Genomic DNA, 24,376 nt, shown 5'->3' with positions numbered 1-24,376 from the left:
AATGAAAAACCACAAAAGGAGGCATGATAAGGGAGAGTCCTTGAGCACAACAAAAAAGAATTGGATATAATGGAAGAATAGCAAAGGGACTAAGATAATTAATTACGTTCAATAGAATTAAAGCAATGCAAAAAAAGATTTAAAAGCCTAGTGAATAAAATAATTTGACTACAGGAGAAAACAAATTTTAACAAAACAGAGAACATGTGGAAAATATCAAATGTAGGCCATTAGGATTATAAACTCAATGGATAAATTTAAACTGTAGAATAGAAATAGATGGAGAAGAAATTAGTAAACTGGAAGATTGCCCATTACACATAATAAAGCCAGAAAGATAGTGATATGAAAATTTTTAGAGGGGTTTAGGGTCAGCCTCTCTTAATAGGAGTTCAAGAAAAAGAAAATAGAATGGGTTAGAGGCAATATTGAAGATATAGGCCGAGAATTTTCCAGAACTGAAGAAAGACATTATTAAAGTAGCACATTAAATACTGTAGATAAAATAAAAACAATCCATACTTGGACACTGCAGAGCAGTAAAGCTGAAGGAAAACTCTAGCAAGGAGGAAAAAAAGATATATCATTGGCAATGCCATTGGCATTTCACCACTTAGAGATGAGTCAATTTGCAGATATTTCTATGCATTCCATTCCCATATAACTAGTGACTTTCAAATACTACTAATACTTTTACTAACTTTTTTTTGAGGGCTTACACTCTTCTCAGTGCTTTCACATATACTAATTCATTAAATTCCTCTAATAACCTCGGGAAGTACTTATTATCTTCATTTTACAAGTAAGGAAAACTGAGGCACTGAGAGATATAAATAACTTGTCTAAGGTAATGCAGCTAGTAAATGGTAGAGCTGGAATTCAAATACAGGGATTCTGGCTCCAAAGCCTGAGTTGTAAGAGCCCGATAACATAGGCTGGATGACTGTAAGTCACATGCCAGCTCCTATCTACCTGGGACCCTCCAATACCCCACAAAGTGCCTGTACATCATTATCACACATGTCCCATCTTTAAATCAATTCCCTGCTCTTTCCAACTACTCCCTGCCCTCAATCCATTTCTTTGGTCCCTCAGGTTGATGGCAACTCAATGTTTAAAATAGATGTTCATGAGTTCTTTCTATTTATGAGTAAATGAAATCAGAATTCAGCTGTGACAAGGGGACATCCAGTCCTAGGAGGGACTAAATTCATCTGAGAAACTGCATCTCAAACTGCCTTACACATTTCAAAGGAAAGGACTTTGTGATTTGCAAGTACATCGAACTATTCAGCCATAATTGATGCACATGTACGCTCTACAACATTATTTCCATGACCTACGAACTTCATGAAAGTAGTGAGTTTATACAACTTAATTACTGAAAAAAAATCATCATTAATACAGAACATTTTTACTTATCACCACCTGAAACTTCTTTCTGGCCTCTAACTCTAGATTTGTTAATCTTGATTCATCAATATTTAAAGTGTTTTATATATTTGTTGAGTAGAAGTGGTTAAAAAATTAAGAATTAGTCCTCTTTGCAAAAAAAATTACTTTAAGCACAAAACCTCAATTACTGATTAATGTTGAAAGGATTATATTTAAGAGGAAAAAATATTCTGTTGTGAGTATCAAGTATTTGATTATTGGCACAAGCAGAACATTTCCTCACCACTTTTTTGTGACTTAATAATTGCAAATCCAGGGAATGGGCAAGTGGATGTGTTTGAATTTATAATTATTACGAGAATTAGATTACTGTATCAAACCCACCTGTAAGGTATGTGACCTTTACCTACTTTATTTATATGTATGAATAAGGTTAATCATACAGTCCCTCCACTTATGTTCTGAAAGCACTGAGAATTATTTATTTATTTATTTTTGAAACAGAGTATCACCCTGTCTCAGCCTCCCTAGTAGCTGAGATTACAGGTATGCGCCACCACACTTGGCTAATTTTTGTATTTTTAGTAGAGACGGGCTTTCACCATGTTGGTCAGGCTGGTCTTGAACTCCTGACCTAAGGTGATCCTCCCACCTCGGCCTCCCAAAGTGCTGGGATTATAGACATGAGCCACCTTGCCCAACCTACTGAGAAGAATTTAAATTAAGGAACGGATAACAAAACATTGATTGTGAATAAGCTCTTGAAAATGCATTAACTACCAGATCACTGAAGTAAAGTGAACAAATATTCCAACAGAAGTGTGAGGAAGAATATCACACAGATGTTTCCTTATTTACTATGAGTTAAGTTCTCAAAAGTCAGAAAGCTGTCCAGACCTTTCCATTAGAAAGCCGATCTCGGTATACTAAGAGTATTTCTTTTTTTTTTTTTTTAATTTATTTTTTATTCTTTATTTTATTTTATTTTTTTAAAGACGGGGTTTCACCATATTGGTCAGGCTGGTCTTGAACTCCCAACCTCAGGTAATCTGCCCACCTTGGCCTCCAAAGTGCTTGGATTACAGGCGTGAGCCACTACACCCAGCCTACTAAGAGTATTCCAACAGAGTAAATATATATATATATATATATATATATATATGAAAAATACTTAGGCAGTTAAAAAAAAAGATTTTTGTTTTCTAATTATTCTTTGTTAGTAAGGGCCCTAAATCTAGAAGTGTATATGCTGGTACAGACTAGACCATGAGACGAGAACAATCTAGGACAAAACAAAAAGGAAGCCATAAAGAACAGATTATTCCCCAACTCACATTGTGAGGTGTTATAATTAGTTTCTTAGTGACCAATCTCAGCAAGGCAGTCATTGAAGAAACCTGTGAGTAACTCTTGACATTTCCTCTTTTTCCTATACATAGCCAAACCCTATAAGTTCTACTTCCAATATTAAAAACAAATGCACTTTTCTGTATCATGCGTGTAACCACTTCAGTCTAACTGTCCGTCATCTCTTGCCTGGACCAGCCTTCCATTGCTCTCCCATTTTCCTCTACTCTATGTTTTCCCTGGATAGCAGCCAGAGGAATTTTTAAAAACTGTCCAGTGGATCTCATAATCCTTGCACTAAAAAAATCCTTCAGTGGCTTCCCAATACACTTGAGATATAATCCAAATTCCTAACATGACCTTCAAAGTCTCCATGACCTGGCCCCTGCCTCCCTTACTACTGTTCTTTATATACTGCTTTCTACCTTTCTTCTGCACACTGGCTCTTTTTCAATTCTTCAAACCCACAGAATTGTTTGTTGCCTCAGGCCATGGTACCTGCTGCTCTCTCTGCTTAAAGTCATTTTCTGTCTATTCTTTATCTAACTCATTTATCTTTCAGATAACAGCCCAAAAATCACTATATCAGAAAGGTCTTCCCTTGGTTCTCCAACATAAATTCGGGCTCCCTCTATCACGCTTCCATCTTACCAGTTATTTACTTTCACATAATATCTAAGGGTATGTAATTACTTATTTGTGTATATGTGTGCATATGTGTGTATTCGTATACTTTTTTGGTCTCTCTTAACACATTATATGCTCCCAGAGACACAAACCATCTCCTTTTTGTCTATTACTGAGTACCCAATGTTCAGCACAGTACTTAGCACAAGAAATTTTTTTGAATGGATATATGACCTTATAAGGTGAGTAACTCCTTACTAGAGATGAGGATACTAAGACCCAAGCAACCTTTTTTTTTTTTTTGAGACAGAGTCTCACTCTGTCACCCAGGCTGCAGTACAGTGGTGCCATCTCAGCTCACTGAAACCTTCGCCTCCTGGGCTCAAGTGATTCTCCTGCCTCCTGAGTAGCTGGGATTACAGGTGTGCCCCAACATGCCCAGCTAATTTGTATATTATTAGTAGAGACGGGGTTTCACCATTGTTGGTCAGGCGAGTCTCCAACTCCTTTCCTCATGATCTGCTCACCTCGGCATCCCAAAGTACTGGGATTACAGGCATGAGCCACCGCACCCAGTCCCCAAGCAACTTTTAAGAACTGCATCAGTATTCTAATGTCTGGCTAGAAAGTACTAGAAAAAAATTTTTTTCCAGCATGTCTGTTTGATTCTGAAGAATATGGTGGTAGATTAATACTGTCTAGACAAATATGATTTCTACTAGGTTTTTTTTCAGATGCCCACATAGGCATTCACATGTATATGCAGACATATTCTAAATGGTAAAATTTTCAAGGCTTTCTTTCTTGGAAGAAAATATTTTCTGATTTTTATTTTATGGCTTTTTTCTCCACTCAGCTACAATTCATGACCATTGGACACTATTCAGCTCATTGTTCTTTCACTAAGTCAGACACAGTGAAAGAACAAGCAAGGGACCAAATGGACATTTTTTGCTGGGTCAGTGGAGGTGCTAGATTCAAACAATCATTTAATGACTACATAACTAACTTTTCAGAATGTTCTCCCTAAAATAATTTTGTGAAACTCATTTCTAGTTACCGCAAGTAAAATTTCTTTCAAAACCTTTTATGTTAATTTTTTTGCTATTTCTTCTACAGCACAGCCACATGATTTAAAAGGCCAGGTTTCCGCAGGCTTTCATTATTTCACTGCCTTCAGTGAGAGCATGAGAATCTGCTGCATCCTTGAGAGCAGCCTCAAGTCAAACAAAAAGTAGACCTTAATTGCGCTGAGCATTTCTGTTAGGGATGATAAACATTTTTTCTCCCCTCTTGTAAGTTCAGTAACAGAGGCCGGCAAATTAAATTGGCAAATGACAGATAAACAGGAGAAAAGGTTTATTTCATATGCATATGGTGGGAGGGGGGCTCCCAGAAAAGAAGTGAAAACCCAGAAAACCAGTTAGGCCTGAGAGCTTATATATCATTTTTTTTTTAAGGGTGATAAATTGTGGAGAAGTGATAAGACACAGGACAAGGGGTGGGGCTTGTGAAGGTGGTAAATTGTGAGTAAGTAAACTATTTGAGGGAAGCTACTGGAAGACAAGGGTTATTTTGCAAGGTTTGCCATAATGACTCAAGACTCTCCGTCTAGAAAGGGATGGGGAGGAGAAACGACTTCACAAAGGGAAATTTATTTCCTGCTTTTAGGCAGAAATTGGAAGAGCAGAGTGTTTCTTTTGCTCTGCTGTTTCTTAATTGCCTTCAGCTCAAAATAATCCTTATGCCAAAGTGGCATATTTTGGCGTGGCATATTCTGGATCTTCTTCAATGTCCAACAATCCCAAGGAAATGGAAAAGTGGGGAGGAAAGAAATGATTTTGGAGGAAACCCCTTTTCAGGAACTTCTTCTCAAATTGGATCGCAGAAGTATTCTGAGACCCTCTAGGATTTTCCTTTTTTCCCCCCATTTGTGTACAATATACACAAAACATAAAATTTACCATTTTAGCCATTTTTAAGTATAAACTTCAAGAATATCAAGTATATTCATATTGTCGTGCAACCATCACCACCATCTATCTCCAGACTATTTTCATCTTGCAAAGCTAAAACTACATGCATAAAACACTAAGACCCCGTTCACCACCGCCCTTCCTTCCCCACAACCACTCCCCAACCCCCAACAGTCTCTATGAATTTGACTACACTATGTATCTTATATAAGTTGCATCATACAGCATTTATCCTTTTATGACTGGCTTATTTTACTAGGTGTAATGTCTTCAAGCTTCATTTATACTGTAACGTGTCAGAATTTCCCTCTCTCTTTTATTTTTGAGACAGGATTTGCCCAGGATGGTCTTGAACTCCTGGATTCAAGTGATTCTCACAAATCAGCCCCCTAAGTAGCTGGGATTACAGGGATACATTGCCATGGCTGGGTCCCTCAATTTTTAAGGCTGGATAATATTTTATTACATGTATATACCACATTTTGTTCATCCATTCATCCATTAATGGACACTTGAGTTGTTTCTACCCTTTGGCTATTGTGAATAATGCTGTTATAAACATGGTTGTACAAATGTCTTTTTTGAATCCTTGTTTTCAATTCTTTTGGATATATACTCAGAAATAGAATTACTTAATCATACAATAATTCTTAGTATTTTGCTGTACCAACCATTTTACATTCCCACCAGCAGCACACAAAGGTTATGATTTTTCCACATCCTTGCCAACACTCATTATTTTCTGTTCTGATTTGATTATAATCATCATTCTAATAAGTGCGAAGCGGTATCTCAATCTCATGGTTTTGATTTGCATTTCCCTGATGATTAGTGATCTTGGGTCTCTTTGCATGTGCTCACTGCCCATTAGTAGATCTTCTTTGGAGAAATGTCTATTCAAGTCATTTGCCAACTTTTTAATTCTTTTTTTTTTTTTCCTTTTCTCAGAAAGGGCATCAGTACATTACTTAAGTTTAAGAGAAACTGCCAACCAAATCCTAGAGATAAATCTGTTAGGTACTTGATATTTCTTACAAATACTACTTGATATTTCTTACAAAAACTATTGCTATTATAGGTAAAACAATCTCCACTTAATTTTTAAATTTAAAAATTTTAATTTTTAAAATTATTAAGTGTGAAGTATAATTCACATACAGAAAAATATGCATAAGAGTACAGCTTGAATTTTCACAAACGGACACACATTTATAACTAGTGCCAAAATCAACAGAGAGAACCTTAGTGGTTGCTAACTGGAAGCCCATCTTCCAGTCGTTATCTCCTTGCAGTCACTATCCCCACCCACTAGGGTAGCTATTATGCTAACTTTTAGCAGCTTAGTTCTTCTGCTTTTGTACTTTATAAAAATGGACTTAATGTCACGTGCACTTTTGTTGTCTTTTTACGCTGGGAGTTAGGTTTCTGCAGTTGATCCATGTCGTTGCTTGTAATTGCAGATGGTTCTTTGCGTTGCTGTATAGTGTTTCATTACATGAACCCGGTGCAAATTCTTTCATTTATTCTATTGTTGATGGTCTTTTGGCTTAGTCTCATTTAGGGATTATTACAATAAATGCAGCTATGAACATTCTGATTCCTGCCTGTCGGTGCACCCTAAGTATTGGTTTCTGTTTGCTGTGTATGGATGCGTGGAACCGCGGGGCCATAGGGTATGCACCTTTTGCAGACAAAGCCTTTTGTTCAAAGGAGTTGTTCCAGTTTACATTCCAGCAGCAGAGAAGAATGCAGTTACTGTACATCCTGGCCAACACTTGGTATTTTACACTTTTTTTTTCTATTCTATTTTGAAATATAAAAACATATCGGCCGGGCGCGGTGGCTCAAGCCTGTAATCCCAGCACTTTGGGAGGCCGAGGCGGGTGGATCACGAGGTCAAGAGATTGAGACCATCCGGGTCAACATGGTTAAACCCCGTCTCTACTAAAAATACAAAAAATTAGCTGGGCATGGTGGTGCGTACCTGTAATCCCAGCTACTCAGGAGGCTGAGGCAGGAGAATTGCCTGAACCCAGGAGGCAGAGGTTGCGGTGAGCCGAGATCGTGCCATTGCACTCCAGCCTGGGTAACAAGAGCGAAACTCCATCTCAAAAGAAAAAAAAAGAAAGAAAGAAATATAAAAACAACTGCAGCAAAGTTGAGATTACTTTTACGGGACCTTTCCGTTTTTGGTTTGCTTCTATGAATAATTAACCATCTCAGGCTTCTATTTTGTCCAACCAATTCCTGCAGGCTGTGAGTGCGTTTTCGACTTTGCTCGACATTTTTTGCTCACTCGGCCACTTAAGATGTCATTTGGTCAAGAAAATAAGGTATGTGTCCGAAGCGGGGCAAACCCTTTGAGGACTCTGGAAGTCTGATTACTCTGTAGGCGAAACTCATACGGACAGTCTTCGGCCGATTTCTCTTTTCTAGAGTTCACGGTCTGGGAGATCCTGCTCGCCTGTGGTCCACCCGCTGCCCTCCCCGGCTCCCCTGAAGGCATCTGGAAAGCCGAGCAGCAGCCCGCCACCCGCCACCCGCCAGAACAGGGGCGGGGCGGGGCAGCGGGTCCGCACAGAGCATGCGCAGACGAAGTCCGGCGCATGCTCAGCAGCGCGGCGAGTCCACAGATGAGGGGAGTCGAGACTCTCGCGCCCCACCGCCCCCGGTGGAGCTGCTGCTGAGCCGCTCAGTCTGAGCCCTGGCTACGAATAAAGTTCGTTAAAAAATCATAATCATTCTTAAGAGAGCGAAAGACAGTGCGAGCCAGTCGCGCGGCACCGCCGGGAGAGCTGGCGCGTCGGGAGGAGGCAGTGGCGGCAGCGGTTGCGCCGCGACCAGGAGGAGCCGGTGGCGCCGGGCAGCGGGTCCGCGGCCGGCGGGGGACGGTGAGTAGCGGCTCGCGCTGCGGTGCAGCGGCGCTGCGCTCACTTCACTCGCCCTCTCCAGAGGGATGGGGATTCGTCCGGCTTCGCTGGGGAAGAGCTCGCTTCTCCCCGGGGTCCTGGGCTGTGCCTTACTCTCTGAGTGGCCAGGGGTATCGGGGGCAGGGGCCTCCAGGCCTGGCTCCCATCCCCTAGTTTTGATCGCCTAGCTCCCGCTCTCCCGCCCCTGAGCACGGATCCCAAGTTCCAGCTGGAGAAAGTGGGCGGCCGCGCCAGCCCGGCGCCCCCTCCCCGCTCCCAGCGGTCGGTACCTGGGATTGCCCCATGGGCGGGAAAGGGGTGGAGCGGGGGCGGTGCTGCGTCCCCAGTCTGGCCGAGCGTTCGGCTTTTCGCCTGCCCCCAGTCCCGAATGGGGTAGGGGCGACCCAGGCCGGCGAGAAACTAGGAAGGGCGTGAAGTGCTCAGGTTAGGTTTGACGGCGAAGAGGGTCCTCAGCCCCACCTTGGCATTTAGACTCCTCTTCTCCCTGCAGTGGGACCCCTCTTTACCCGCGACCCCACCCTTCCCTAGTTTCTTGCTTAGAGAGTGCAGGAATACGAATGAGCCAAATTGCACTATTCTATTGACACTGGTTGCTACAGTATTAACTTTACTCGGAGATCCGAGGAGCCATCGGCTTTTGCCAGGAGTAATAACTTCATTATCAGGAGCTAGTGAAGTGGCAGTAGGGCCTGAAAAGGGGTGTTAACTTCTCTAGGTCTTTATATAACTCCTAACATCTAGGTAATTTCATTGACCCTAGGAAGTTTTTCAGTATTTTTACAAATATAACCGTACTTCTTAAAGGCTGTTATGAGAACACCTTTTTATTAGTGAGTTAACTCACCCTTTTCTAATTTATTAAACTGCATTAGCAAAATTTAAAAAGTTTTGGGAAAAGGGTGTTTATATAAAGCATTACTGTCGAGGTTTTTAATTGTACTCAGAATTATGCTTATTTCTAGGAAAGTAATTGTTTTGATCTAGTGGTTTAAGTCTATAGTTTCTGAAAAGCAAAAGTCCATCTACCTGTTAAAATTTAATTTGGTTTTTTTCTTTAAATTTAAGGAAATCAATTTATTATTAAAAAATGATATGTTAAAATTTATCTTTTTTTGGCATACAGTTCTGCGAATTTTAGACTCATCTAACCACTACAAAAAGGATGTAGAACAACTCCATCAACCCCCCCACACACAAAAACCAAATGTGATCCCTTTATATCATACTCCTTACCCCTGGCAATTACTTATTTTTTTCTAGAAATAGAATCATAACAGTTGGTAATCTTTTCATATTACCTTTTTTTTTCACTCAGCGTAATGTCTTTAAGATTTATCCAAGTTTTTTCATGTATGGATAATTTTTTTATTTTTGAGTACTGTTTTATTATGTGGATATGCCACAGTTTGTTTCTACATCTGCCCATTGAAGGACGTTTAGGTTTTCAGTTTTCTGTGATTGTGAATCGATCTGCTATAAATACCATGTACAGATTTTTATATGAACATGTTTTCATTTCTCTAGGGTACTTCCAGGAGTGGCTTGCAGGGTCATATGGTAAATGTATGTTTAACTTCTGAAAGACAAACTGTTTTCTGGAGTGTGTGTCATTTTGCATTCCCACAAGCAACACGTGAGAGTTCTAGTTGCTCCACTTACTCCCAGCCTTTGCACCTACTCCCGTTTGGTAGTGTCAGTATTTTTAAATTTAGCCATTCTAATAGGTATGTAGTGGTATCTCATTGTGGTTTTAATGTGCCTTTAACTAATGGCCACAGATGTTGAATATTTTTTCATGTGTTCACTTGCCACATGGATTCTTTGGTGAAGTATCTGGCAAGTCTTTTGCCCATATTAAATTGGGCTGTTGTCTTATGTTGAGTTTTGAGGGTTCTTTATATGTTTTGGATACAAATTATATGTCAGATACTTGTTTTTCAGATATTTCGTTCCAGTCTGTCTTGTCTTTCCATTATCTTAACAGGGTGTTTCAGACAGCAGTGTTTTTAATTTTGGTGAAGTCCAGTTTATCAGTTTTTCCTTTTGTGGATCTTCTAAGTGTCATGTCTAAGAACTTTGCTCAACCCCAGGTCAGGATTTTCTCCTTCTAAAAAATGTCTTGTTAAAGTTTTCCGTTTAGGTCTGTGATCCCTTTGAATTAATTGTGTAAGGTGTGAAGGCTTACTTTTTTGCATATGGATGTCTAGTTGTTCCATCACCATTTGTTGAAAAGACTGTCTTTTCTCCATTGAATTGCTTTTGCACTTTTGTTAAAAATCAATTGGCTTTATTTGTGAGAGTCTATTTTGGGCCTCTTTTGTTCCATTGATTTACTTAGCTCTCTCCCTTTGCCATTATCACACTTTGTTAATTTAGCATTATAATGTCTTAAAACTGGGTAGGGTAATTTCCTCCAGTTTTATTCTTTTTTCAAAATTACTTGAGCTATTTTTGATTCTTTTTTTGTTTTGCTTTGTTAATCAATGAGAGCTTGTTATGTTGCTCAGGTTGGCCTTGAACTCATAGCCTCATCTCCTTAAGCGCCAGGACAACTGGCCGGAGCCACCGTGGCTCCCAGCTATTTTGATTCTTTTACTTTTCTGTGTAAAGTTTAGAATCAGCTTGTGGATACAGAAAAATTTTGCGGTGCTTTGACTGAAATTGTATTAAACCCATAGATCAATTTAGGGAGAATTGCTATGTTTACTTTGTTGAGTCTCCCAGTCCATGAACATGATATGATATGTCTTTCCATTTATTTCAGTCTTTGATTTGTTTAGTGTTTTATAGTTTTCAGCATACAGATTATGTACATGTTTTGTTACATTTATACCTAAGTATTTAATATTTTGGAGCTATTATAAATTTCATTTTAAAAAGTATTGGTTTCAAATTGTACATTGTTTGTACATAGAAATACAATTGAATTTTGTGTGTTATAAATATGTCCTCTGACTTTGCTAAACTCATTAGTTCAGAGTTTGGTTTTTAAATTTTTGGTAGATTCCTTGGGTTTTTCTACAGAGATAATCATGTCACTTGTGAAAAGAGAAAGTTTTGTTTATTTTTTTCCTAATCTGTGTTTTATTTTTTTGTTTGTTTGTTTCCTATTTCACTGACTAGAACTTCATGTATCGTGAATAGGAGTAGTAAGAATAGATAACCTTACACTGTTCCCAACCTGAAGGGAGAGCAATCTGTCTTCCAGAATTTTTATGTTACAGATGCCTTTTTTTTTTTGTTTGTTTGTGGCAGAATCTCACTCTGTCACCCAGGCTGGAGTGCAGTGGCACAATCTCAGCTCACTGCAATCTCCACCTCCCAAGTTCAGGCAATTCTTATGCCTCAGTCTCCTGAGTAGCTGGGATTACAGGCAAGCAATCCTGCACCCAGTTAATTTTTTGTATTTTTAGTGGAGATGGAGTTTTGTCATGTTGTTCTGGCCGGTCTTGAACTCCTGAACTCAGGCAGTCTCCCGGCTGAGGCCTCCCAGAGTGCTTCCTTGGCCTTATTCTACTTCTAGTTTGCTCAGAGTTTTCTCACAAATAGATGTTGAATTCGGGCGCGGTGGCTCACGCCTGTAATCCCAGCACTTTGGGAGGCTGAGACGGGTGGATCACAAGGTCAAGAGATTGAGACCATCCAGGTCAACATGGTGAAACCCCGTCTCTACTAAAAATACAAAAAATTAGCTAGGCATGGTGGCGCATGCCTGTAATCCCAGCTACTCGGGAGGCTGAGGCAGGAGAATTGCCTGAGCCCAGGAGGCGGAGGTTGCGGTGAGCCGAGATTGCGCCATTGCACTCCAGCCTGGGTAACAAGAGCGAAACTCCGTCTCAAAAAAAAAAAAAAAAAAAATATATATATATTTCTTCTACATCAATTGATACTACGTTGTGTTTTTTTTCTTGAGTTTATTAATATGGTAGATTGTACTGATTGCTTTTTGAGTATTTAGCCTTGCATTCCCAGAATAAAGTCCACTTGGTTGCAGTGTATTATTGTTTTAAACATTGCTGAATTCAGTTTATTAATACTTTGCTGAAGATTTTTACGTCTTAGTTCAGAGAGTTTATTTGTTTAATTTTCTTTTTTGTAGTGTCCTTTTTGTGGTTTGTTATCAAGATAACGCTGCCTTCATAAAAAGAGTTGGGAAGTGTTTCCTTGTCTCTTCTGGAGGAAATTGTGTACATTGGTGTTAATTTTTTAATGTTTGGTAGAATTTTTCAGTGAAACTGCCTGTCCCTGTAGATTTCTTTTTGAGTTTTTACATTACAAATTCAGTTTCCTTCATAGTTATAGGAGTATTCCAATCACCTATGTTATGTTGGGTGAATTATGGTAGTTTATGCTTTTCAAGAATTTGGTTCATTTTGTCTATGTTGTGACATTTATGTGTATAGGGTTGTTATGTTATCCTTTTGAGTCTGCAGAGTCTATGTTGCTATCCCCTGTTTCATTCCCGGTGTTGGGTATTTGTATCTTTTCTCTTCTTGGTATTAATCTCACTAAAGTTTTGTTAAATTTATTGATCTCCTCAGAAAGCCAGCTTTTTGTTTAATCAGTTTTTCTGTTTTCAATTTCACTTATTTCTGTCCTTTTTTAGTATCTTCTTCCTTGTTTACTTGCTTTGGGTTTATTTTGCTCTTCTAGTTCTTGAGGTGAGTGCTTAGATTACTGAGTTGAAACTTTTCTCCTTTTTTAAGGTAAGCATTTAGTGCTCTAAATTTTCATATTTCAGGCTGGGCACAGTGGCTCGTACCTGTAATCCCAGCAGTGTGGGAGGCCCAGGTGAGCAGATCACTTGAGGCCAGGAGTTAGAGACCATCCTGGCCAACATGGTGAAATCCTCTCTGCTAAAAATAGAAAAATTTGGGAGGCCGAGGTGGGTGGATCACGAGGTCAAGAGATGGAGACCATCCTGGTCAACATGGTGAAACCCCGTCTCTACTAAAAATACAAAAAATTAGCTGGGCTTGGTGGCGCGTGCCTGTAATCCCAGCTACTCAGGAGGCTGAGGCAGGAGAAATACCTGAACCCAGGAGGCGGAGGTTGCGGCGAGCCAAGATTGTGCCATTGCACTCCAGCCTGGGTAACAAGAGCGAAACTCCGTCTCAAAAAAAAAATAGAAAAATTAGCTCAACATGATGGTGGATGCCTGTAGTCCCAGCTATTCGGGAGGCTGAGACAGGAGAATTGCTTGAACCTGGGAGGCCAAGGTTGCAGTGAGCCAAGATCACGCCACTTCACTCCAGTCTATGTGACTGAATGAGACTCTGTCTCAAAAATATATTTTCCCATTTCAGCACTACTTTAGCTGTGCCCCACAAACTTTCACATGTATTTACATTTTCATTTAATTAGGTTTTTTTGTTTGTTTGTTTGAGACGGAGTTTCGCTCTTGTTACCCAGGCTGGAGTGCAATGGCACGATCTCAGCTCACCGCAACCTCCGCCTCCTGGGTTCATTCAATTCTCCTGCCTCAGCCTCCCGAGTAGCTGGGACTACAGGCATGCGCCACCACGCCCAGCTAATCTTTGTATTTTTAGTAGAGACGGGGTTTCACCATGTTGGCCAGGATGGTCTTGATCTCTTGACCTCATGATCTGCCCACCTTAGCCTCCCAAAGTGCTGGGATTACAGGCTTGAGCCACCGCGCCCGGCCTTTTTTAACTTTCTTTGTGACTATTTCTTTGACCCTTGGATTGTTTTAAAGTGTGTGCTTTTAGTTTCTGTCTGTAGATTTACCTGTTTTATCTTTCTGTTACTGAGTTTTAGTTTGATTCCATTGTGATCAGTGAACACATTCTATATGATTTTCATTATTTTAAGTATGCTTGAGACAGGAGTTGAGTAGATCCGGTTCCACAAGATACAAATCTTAAAGACGCCCACCGACAAAACAAGATGCATTAAAGAAGATGGTCATGCAAGTCACCTCTGGTTGTCCTCGCTGCTCATTATATGCTAACTATAATACTATATATAATAAAAGTAACTACCACCAGCACCATGATGATTTATAAATGCCATGGCAAAGTCTGAAGTTACCTTTTATGGTCTGAAAGGGAAAGGAACCCTCAGTTGTGGGAATTCTCCATCCCTTTCCCAGAAAACTCAAGAATAATCCACCCCTTGTATAGCATATATATAAAAAAAACCAAAAACATAAAAATAAGCAATCACCACCCCCTCCGGGCTGCTCTGTTTATGGAGTAGCCACTCTTTTATTCCTTTTACTTTCTTAATAAACTTGCTTTCACTTCACTCTGTCAGCTCACTCTGAATTCCTTCTGCACAAAGCCAGAAACCCACGTGGCCTCCTGGGCTGAACTCCAGTTTTGGGGTTTGCCCTGTGACATGTTGATGTTTGTTTTATGGCCCAGAATATGTTCTATCTGGGTACTTTAAAGGAAGTATAATGTGCTGCTGTATAGACAGTTCTACAAATATCAATTAAATTCTGATTTTATTGTGTTTTTAGAATTTCATTTTGATTTATCTAGTGTTTTTGAGTGTACCTGTTTGTATTGCTGTTTTAGTGGTTGTTCTTGGTATTACGTTATATACAGTCATGCATTGGTTAATGTTGGGGATGCACGTTGTGGTTTTGTCATTGTGGGAACATTCTAAAATGTACTTACACTAACTTAGATGGTATAGCCTACTACACATCTAGGCTGTATGCTATAGCTTATTGCTGCTAAGCCACAAACCTGTATACTGTTACTGTATTGAATACTTTAAGTACCTGTAACACATTGGTAAATATTTGTGTATCTAAATATATTTAAACATAAAAAAGGCACAGTAAATATATGGAATTGTAATATTAAGGGACCACTGTTATACATGCAATCCATCATTGACCAAAATGTTGGTATGTGGCACATGACTGTATATGTGATTTATCACAGTAATTTATCATTGCAGTCAATATTTTACGAATTCAAGTGAAGTGCAGAACCCTTACCTCCCTTTATATAGTCCTTTATCCTTCCGCATTTATAATTAATTGTCTTAAACATTCTCCCTATGTATATTGAACACTACCTTGGAGAGTTGTATAATTTTTTTCCAACTATGAAACATAATTTAGAACACTCAAGAGGAGAAGGGAAGTCTATTGCATTTAACAGTATTTTTGCTCTTACCATGTTCTTTCTTTTGTTCTGATATTCCAAGTTTTTCTTTTAAAAATTATTTTCTTTCTGCTTGAGAACTTCCTTTAGCTGTTCTTTTGCATTGGCCTGCTGTCAACTAATGCTCTCAGTTTTCCCTCATCAGAGATTACCTTGATTTCCTTTTCATTCCTAGAGGATATTTTCGTTGGATATATAATTTTGAGTTGACAGTTCTTTTCTTTCAACACTCAAAAAATGGCGTGCCACTTCCTTCTGGCCTCCATGGCTTCTGAGGGGAAATTCACTGCCATTCAAATTACCTTTCCCCTAAAGGTAATGCATTCTTTTTCTCTGGCTGCTTTCAAAATGTTTTGTCTTTAGTTTTCATAAGTTTGACTTTGATTTGTTTAGGTCTAGATTTTGTTTGGTTTATCCTGTTTGGGATTTACTCAGCTTTTGAATCTGTAACTTTGTCTTTTTCCATATTTGGGAAGTTTTCAGTCATTATTTCTTCAAGTTCTTTTTTATCCCTATCTTCTTTGTCGTCTCCTCCTGGAACTCCAATGACAGAAATATGTGATGTTTTGTGGTTAGTTCCACAAGTCCTGAAGCCTCTGTCCTTTATTTCAGTCTGTTTATTTGGCTTGGCTCAGATTGTTCTATGTTCAAGTTCAGTTAATTCTTTCCTCTGTCCTCTCTATTCTGCTGTTGAACCTGTCATTGAGGGTTTTTTTTTATTATGGTTATTATAATTTTCAGTTCTACTTTCCATTTTTTAATTCTTTATATCTTCTGTTTCTTTGATGAGACTCTGATTTTTTACATTTGTTCAAGTATATCTGTAATTGCTCACTGACTGCCAGTTAACTTTTTATTTTTAAAATCCTTATTAGATAAATCTAATGTCTGCCATCTCATTGCTGGTTTCATTGATTGTCTTTTGCATTCAAGTTAAGATTTTCCTGGTTCTTGGTGTGCAGAGTGATTTTTGATGAAATCAGGACATTGGGAGTGTTATGTTGTGATTCTCTGGTCTCATTTACATTCTCTTTTAGCTTGCTTCCTTTGATGTGCTCCAAAAATGGGAATGGTGGGGCACTATCTCTTTACTACCAGGTGAAGATAAAACTCCAGGTTTCCTGCTTGTCTTCCCATTGAAATTGAGTGGGCTAGGCGAGGTGGCTCCTGCCTGTAATCCCAGCACATTGGGAGGCCAAGACAGGCAGATCACTTGAACCCAGGAGTTTGAAATGCCTGGCCAAAATGGCAAAACCTGGTCTCTACAAAAAATGCAAAAATTAGCCAGGCTTGGTGGTGTGCGCCTATAGTCCCAGCTGAGGTGGGAGGATTGCTTTTGCCCAGGAAGTTGAGGTTGCAGTGAGCTGTGTTCACACCACTGCACTGCAGCCAGGACTGTAGAATGTGGCCCTGTCTCAAAAAAAAAAAAAAAAAAAGAAAAGAAAGAAAGAAACTGAGAGCGGGAAGAGCTTCTCTTACTACTGGTCACAATGACTCTCCACCGGGGCCGGCTGATACTACCTGGCTGGGAGGAGGAGTGGTACCTTGTGGTTCCCATTGAAACTGTAAGGAGTCAGCAGATGGCCTTATTACCTATGAGAGATAGTAGAAGTCCTGACTTTCTAACAGGTTTCATCTGACACCACCCCAGCAAGAAAGTGGATTACTGAATTGCTGGATGGGGTAGAAATTTTGGCTCCCACATGGTCTCCAGGGATGCCTTGGTGGTGGTTGGGCGGGGTGGGGAATGCTTTCATTTCTTCCCAGTGAGGATGAAAGTCCTCCTCAGTTGGTTTTCTCTGACACACCCCATAGAGGGAGTTGGGGTGCATCAGTATAGCCCTCACAAGGGTATAGGTGTTTTCTGTCTTTCCACTTGCTAGGCTGCCCCTTTCCTGGTCTTCTGACTCAAGAGAGTGTAGGCTTTTATGGGTTTTTGGGTTTTTTTTGTTGTTGTTGTTGGTGGTGATCTTTCCTGGTTACCAGCTTCTCTATAATCTAGTTTGGGATATATGAGGTAAAAAGAACTCAAGGAAAACTCATTACCATGTTGTTCTTTGTGTCCTGTGGTACTTTTCCACTTTTCAGTGTTTAACGTTTGTTTATATATAATGTCCAAAATGTTTAGTTATACATAGAGGAAGAAATAGGGAAAAATGTCTATCATTTCAGAAGCAAAAGTGTCTGAAGTATATATCTTTAAAAGGATAAAATGTAATAAGATTTTTGTTGTTGCCTTTTTTTGAACCTAGCAGTCTTCTTGGGTGAAGAATTGTTTAGATAGAGAACGGAAGTTGCTTTTTAGGAACTGAACCAGTGTGAGATACAGCTATCCTGGTCAGAATTTTGTATTTGACCCTGTGTTCTAGAGATTACATCTTGTGTAGGGTAGAAGGATGGTGATACTTGATGTCTAGATTGTACCCTAGACCAGGGGTCCCCACTTCCCAGGCTATGGACTGGTAACTGTTCTGTGGCCTGTTAGGAACTGGGCTGCACGGCAAGAGGTGAGTGGCTGTGAGCATTACCCCACCTGAGCCTCCGCCTCCTATTGTGAACTGTGCATGTGAGGGATCTAGGTTGCAGCATTCCTTATATCCTTATGAGAACTAATGCCTGATGATTTGAGGTAGAACAGTTTTATCCCCAAACCATCCCTCCACACCCCTCCCCCCCACCCAACCTCCTATCTGTGGAAGCTGTCTTCCTCCAAAACCAGTCCCTGATGCCAAAATGGTTTGGAACCACTGTCCTACATCATCAGATCATATACTCAGAGGATAAGATGCAGGCATCAGGCATCAGGTGTTGGTGTTTTTGTTTTTGTTTTGTTTTTTTGAGACAGGGTCTTGCTGTGTCACCTAAGCTGAAGTGCACTGGTGCAGTCATAGCTCACTGCAGCCTTGAACTCCTGGGCTCAAACAGTCCTCCTGCCTTATCTTCCTGGGTAGCTGGAACTACAGGCTTGTGGCACCATGCCTAGCTAATTTTTTTTTTTTTTTGTAGAGACAGGGTCTCACATGGTGCCGAGGCTGATCTGGTCTCACATGGTGCCCAGGCTGATCTTGAACTCTTGGCCTCAAGCAGTCCTCCTGCCTCAGCCTCCCAAAGCACTGGGATTACAGGTGTGAGCCACTGCCCCCCAGCCAAGTATTTTTTATAAGTTTTCTAGATGATTCCTAGGTATAGCCAAAATTGAGAATCACTAGCCTAGGGTAATGGCTCTTGACATTTATCTGACTATAAAATTACTTGGGATGTCTATCCATTTGGGTTTTCCAGGAAGCAAATATCAAGATGGAATTAGAAGTGTAAGAGATTTATTGGGGGAGATTCCTGAGAAGGACAAAGTAAGTGGCACCTTTAAATAATCAGGTCTCAAATCTAATGACCCTACTCATCACCTGGATGAAAGCAGATCTAGGTATTTATTGATACTTGCATGCCATGCATTGTGCTATTGATGAGGATTCATTCAAAAACGAATTGTTTTATTGTTGTACCTTTCAAAGAATTTACATTATCTAAAAAGAGTGGGAGGGGCCTCATTTATGAAAACACATCCTTACAATGCAATGTGATGATTTCTTGATAAGACAGTTTATTTTGTATATTTTTGTGTTATGAAAAAATTTCATTTTAAACCACAGATTTGCACGGGAAGATCTGATCAGCTGGAATTAGAGTTGGTACAGAAACCAATTCATCTCCAAAAATGTTGGAGGAAGATATGGAAGTTGCCATAAAGATGGTGGTTGTAGGGAATGGAGCAGTTGGAAAATCAAGTATGATTCAGCGATACTGCAAAGGCATTTTTACAAAAGACTACAAGAAAACCATTGGAGTAGATTTTTTGGAGCGACAAATTCAGTATGTACTTGGCCATTTTATTCCTTTGGCTTTGATTTGTGAACAACATCCAGGAGTCATTGGAGTAATAGTTAATTACAGTACCTTTCGAGGTGTGGCAACTAGTGGTAGTTCTCATGTGACAGTGATGGTGGTTTTCAGTTACTCATTACATATGTAACTTTATCCTTTTTTTCTTCTTTCATCTATTCCCTTCCTCTTTCATTTTTTTTTCTTTTTCTACCCCCTTCCCATTTTTTTTTTCTGTCTCATATGTGTTTTATATTTATTGGTGACATCTTGGGCACATCTTAAAAACAAATTGATGCTTGACTCCAGTGAAATTTCCAATTGCTATTTTCTTTGGAATGAAGTTATATTATGGGCTCTTTTTTTATTAGAATGTCTCTTCTCTTTTTGAAACTGGGCAAGACTATATGGAAGTTACAGAATTAATAGTTTGCTTTTACTCTAAAGAAATAAGACAAAACAGATTTGGGAGGACTAAATTTGCCTATGAAAAGGAAATCCTGCCTGCTACAGTGGCTCACGCCTGTAATCCCAGCACTTTGGGAGGCTGAGGTGGGTGGATCACCTGATGTCAGGAGTTTGAGACCAGCTTGGCCAACAGGGTGAAACTCTGTCATTACTAAAAATAGAAAAATTAGCTGGGCATGGTGGCTCATGACTGTAATCCTAGCTGCTTGGAAGGCTGAGGCAGGAGAATCACTTGAACCCAAGAGGTGGAGGTTGCAGTGAACTGAGATCAGGCCATTGCACTCCAGCCTGGTGACAAGAGGGAATCTCTGTCTCAAAAAAAAAAAAAAAAAGAAATAAAAGGAAATCCTACTTTAGGAAATTCATTTGGATTCTAAAACACATTCAGGGTAATATTTTTTTATCATTAGTCCTGAGAACTTATAAGGATATTTTAAATTGTAGCAAACTAAAATGTATTACGCAAATAAGAAGCATCACAAACCTGACTTACTGGCCGAACTTTCACATCAACAGTAATTGTGTTTATCATTTTAAAGATTAATTTCTGTTTGTATTCTATTACTCTCTTTTTAAAATTATTTCCATATTTGCTTTCTCTCTTAGAGCATATTTTAAGAACAAGTATTTTAAGTCTTGATAATGTTTGCTTTTTGTACTTATTATCTGAAACCAAATAAATATTTTAAGTATATAGTTGATCTTTATTATTTTTAGATTCTGCATATTGAAATTCACCCACTTGGTAATATTTATTTGTAATCCCAGAATCAGTATTTGGAGTACACTTGTGGTCATTTATGGACATACATAGAGCAGCAAAAAATTTAAGTTGCCCAGCATGCACTTTCCCAGCTGAGGTCATCAAACAAGTCTGCTTTCCTGTTTCAGCCCCTCATACAGTAAACACATGTCCTTTGTGTGTTCTGTTTAATGCCACATTTTTTACATGTTGTGCTTTTTCTTGGTTATTTTGCTGTTTAAGAAGGCTCCTAAGTGTCATCTGAAGTGCTGTCTAGCATTCCTATATACAGAAAGGTTATGATGTGCCTTGTGGAGAAAATGGATACCTTAGATAAGCTTTGTTCAGACATTAGTTACAGTGCTGTTGGTCGTGAATCCACTGTTAATGAATTAACAATATATATCAATAAGGTGTCTTTAAACAGAAACACACATAAAACAAGGTTACATATTGAGCAGTTGATGAAAATGTAACCAGGGATTCTCAAGAACCTAACCCTGTATTTCCCTTAGGAGCAGTGGTCAGTATTTACTAATTCAGTGTTCATATTGACATTACAGAACATAACTACTCTGAATAATGAGAATTGACTGTATGATAAAATAAAATTAAGTTTAAGGGCAACCAGGGAGCCCGGGAAGTAAATGCAATTTCTTTTTTTGAGACAGAGTTTTGCTCTGTAGCCCAGGCTGGAGTGCAGTGGCGCAATCCTGGCTCACTGCAATTTCTGCCTCCCAGGTCCCAGTTCCAACAATTTTCCTGCCTCAGCCTCCTGAGTAGCTGGGATTACAGGCCCGTGCCACAATGCCCAATTAATTTTTGTATTTTTAGTAGGGACAGGGTCTCACCGTGTTGGCCAGGCTGGTGTTGAACTCCTGATCTCGTGATCCGCCCGCCTTTACCTTCCAAAGTGCTGGGATTACAGGCGTGAGCCACCGTGCCTGGTCTTTTGGCTTTTATTTTTGAGACACAGTTTCACTCTTTCTCCCAGGCTGGAGTGCCAGGCTCAAGCGATTCTCCCTCCTCAACCTCCTGAGTAGCTGGGACTACAGGCATGTACCACCACACATGGCTAACTTTTGTATTTTTGGTAGAGACAGGGTTTCACCATATTGGCCAGGCTGGTACTCAACTCCTGGCCTCGAGTAAGCTGCCCACCTTGGCCTCACAAAGTGCTGGGATTACAGGCGTGAGCCACCACGATTGGCAGTAAATTGCTTTTTTGCCTTCTTAATCTCATTTTACACAAAGGCACCAGAACCCTTTAGAATGATGTAGGGAAAGAAGAGCAAGCATTGACCTAAGGGAATTCCCCTCCCCAAAAACGTTAGTCTTAGACCACTACTACCTATGACTGTGTCACAGAAAAAAACATGGCAGATAAATCTGAATCATATGGGGAGCTATAGCTTTGGGGGAATATTTTTTACTGTTTTACTGTTGGTAATAATATCAACCTCTTATAGAGTTTTTCAGGGTGAAACTGACAGTGTACATGTGGTTCCCTGACTTATGATGGTTTGACTTACAATTTTTCCAACTTTAGCATGGGTTTATTGAGACATAGCCCCATCATAAGTTGAGGAGCATAAGGATTTATAATAGTTCAGTTTATGTTTTTTGACTTTACAGTGGTTTGATGGGGTGTTAAATGCATTTTTGACTTAAGGATATATTTGACTACAATACTTTCAACTTACAGTGGCCTTACCAGGAGTTATAGTGCTTGTCAACCAATGGGTTTATTGGGACATAACCCATCGTAAGTCAAGAAACATTTGTGGTTTTAATATCTTTGGATTTGAAAACGAAAAATATACACAAAGCTATATTACCAAAAACATTTTCCTTTACATGTGAAATAAATGCATCTCTTGTTTTAGAGTTAATGATGAAGATGTCAGACTAATGTTATGGGACACTGCAGGTCAAGAGGAATTTGACGCAATTACAAAGGCCTACTATCGAGGTAAAACACAGGATTGATTGATTTATTTTGTTTGGGCACATCATTTTGGCTAAATAACTAACTTTGCTTTCTTTGTTTCCCACATAAGGGTTTCTCTTGAAGAATCGTTAAAATAATTTCAAAGTATTTTTTAAAACCCCAGTTCATTATTCTTTTAAAGATTTTGTATAGTGGGAAATAACACCTGGTACCATAAACAGTTTGTCTGTGCCTTAGAATTATGACTTATGTAGGCATTCCCAGACCAAATCAGGAAGAAACTGTCAAATGCCTACTTTGAACCCAAGAAAATGACTGTATAGTCAGAGAGTGGAAGCTAACATATGAAAAAGTAAAGCCCCAGCAAATAAGATGGCATATTCTTAGGACACGTGAAATGGCATGGTAAAGCCTTTTCAGTGCTATAGGAGTTCAGAGAAGTATGAGATACCTGTGAAAGGAAGGAACCATGAGTGAAGAATTTAAGGCTCCAAAATGTGGGCTGAAATTTCTTAAAAGGCTAAATGAAACTCCTGAATGGAACTTAAAAGTTTTCCTTTAACATTTTCCTATAAAATTTTGCCCTTTTCTTTTGGAATTTAAACACCATTTTCAGTGTTCCTGTAACTCAGCTGCCAATAGTGATTGAAGTGAGAGAACACAATAACAAAATCTTGATGGAATACCATATAGCATTATAGCCTGTTGATGCCAAGTAAATATTAATTGATCATTCATATTGACAAGTATTTAATACCTTGCATTTCACAGATGCTGGGGGAGATACAAAGGCACAGCCGGTATACTGATTATCCCTTCTATGACGTCCCTCTTTTCTGAACTTTTCACTGTGTTGTAATTAAAACTTGCTCCTAAAGACACAATTTCCCCTGCCACCTTCTCTAAGGGAGGCTTTTTACCCCTATTCCTGCCTACTCACATTCTATAGGACTTAAAGGATGTTGGGCAGAGAGTATCTTGTTTCTCACTACTGCTTCCAAACCATTCCTCCTCTTTTCTCCTTCAAAAACCTGGGCACCTTGCAAGTCCAGGTCATGAGATTTTTACCCACCACTAATGCCCCTGCTTGCCATGGTCCATCGACTTCCTTTATAGTCCATCACCTCCTTTCTGATAACACTGGCCTCTGGCTCAGTTTCTTCACTAAAATTGTTCGGGTTACTTTTTCAAAATTCATCCTGTTTCTTATTTCCGTGTTGTTTTCAAGGCCAACAGTTGTTTCATTACTCCAAAATCTAAACCTCTGTAGTCTCCCACTCACTGACCACTACTGCCTATGCTTGTGCTTGCTAATTTTAATACCCAAACTCTGTCTTGAAACCATCAAGAGCTTCTCTGTTCATTGACCCTACCACTTTTTAAATATGACCTTCCACATGGCTTTACTTCTTCCCTTCCTCAACTTAGTTTTTCTAGTCCTGTAAGCATTTGCTTGCAAGGACCTTTAACCCCCTGACCTGAGCTCTCTGCATAATACTTGCTCAGCAAAATGCCCAACCCAGTTAAACCCAACTGTCTACCAATCTGCATCCAAGCACCTGAACCATATAGAGAATATCAGACAACCATTAAGACTAAACTTTGAAGCTACCAGCACATGAGTGTGTACTGCTGCCAGACACTCTCAGTATTCTTTACTCAAGTCTCTGTCATTTTCCAAAAGACCTCTTTTGTGTTTTCTCTTGCCTTAACTTTGGGGATTCCTTCCTCCTCTCTACTCTCTGCTGATTTCTTTGCTTCACTCTTCTTTGAGAAAATAGATGAAATCAGTGAAAACTGTTTTAACCTTCTCATTACTAAATCACTTTCTTGGTTAAAACTCTTCAGCATCACATACACAGGACTTTACAACAGTGTTTCTCCTTGTCTGCCTAGCATCATCTGCTGATTCTTCACTT

At 39.5% G+C, this 24,376-nt stretch overlaps 1 protein-coding gene across 3 annotated transcripts in view; it reads left to right on the top strand.

The window, feature by feature from the left end:
- Positions 1–7,957: 7,957 nt before the first annotated feature.
- The window catches only part of RAB23 (RAB23, member RAS oncogene family), a 34,735-nt gene continuing 18,316 nt past the window's right edge, over positions 7,958–24,376 (top strand). The window contains exons 1-3 of one of the 3 annotated variants that reach the window (XM_008994614.4): positions 7,958–8,236; positions 19,068–19,287; positions 22,393–22,478. In XM_008994614.4, coding sequence (XP_008992862.1) covers positions 19,133–19,287; positions 22,393–22,478 — 241 coding nt within the window. In that variant the 5' untranslated portion in view covers positions 7,958–8,236; positions 19,068–19,132. Of the gene's footprint in view, positions 8,537–8,585; positions 8,699–19,067; positions 19,288–22,392; positions 22,479–24,376 lie in introns of those variants that run through there. The other 2 variants (XM_008994615.4, XM_054254140.2) reach the window with 2 other exon arrangements.

This window comes from Callithrix jacchus, chromosome 4, assembly GCF_049354715.1.
Source record: "Callithrix jacchus isolate 240 chromosome 4, calJac240_pri, whole genome shotgun sequence".
Taxonomy (NCBI): domain Eukaryota; kingdom Metazoa; phylum Chordata; class Mammalia; order Primates; family Cebidae; genus Callithrix; species Callithrix jacchus.
This window is presented reverse-complemented; position numbering and strand designations above follow the sequence as displayed.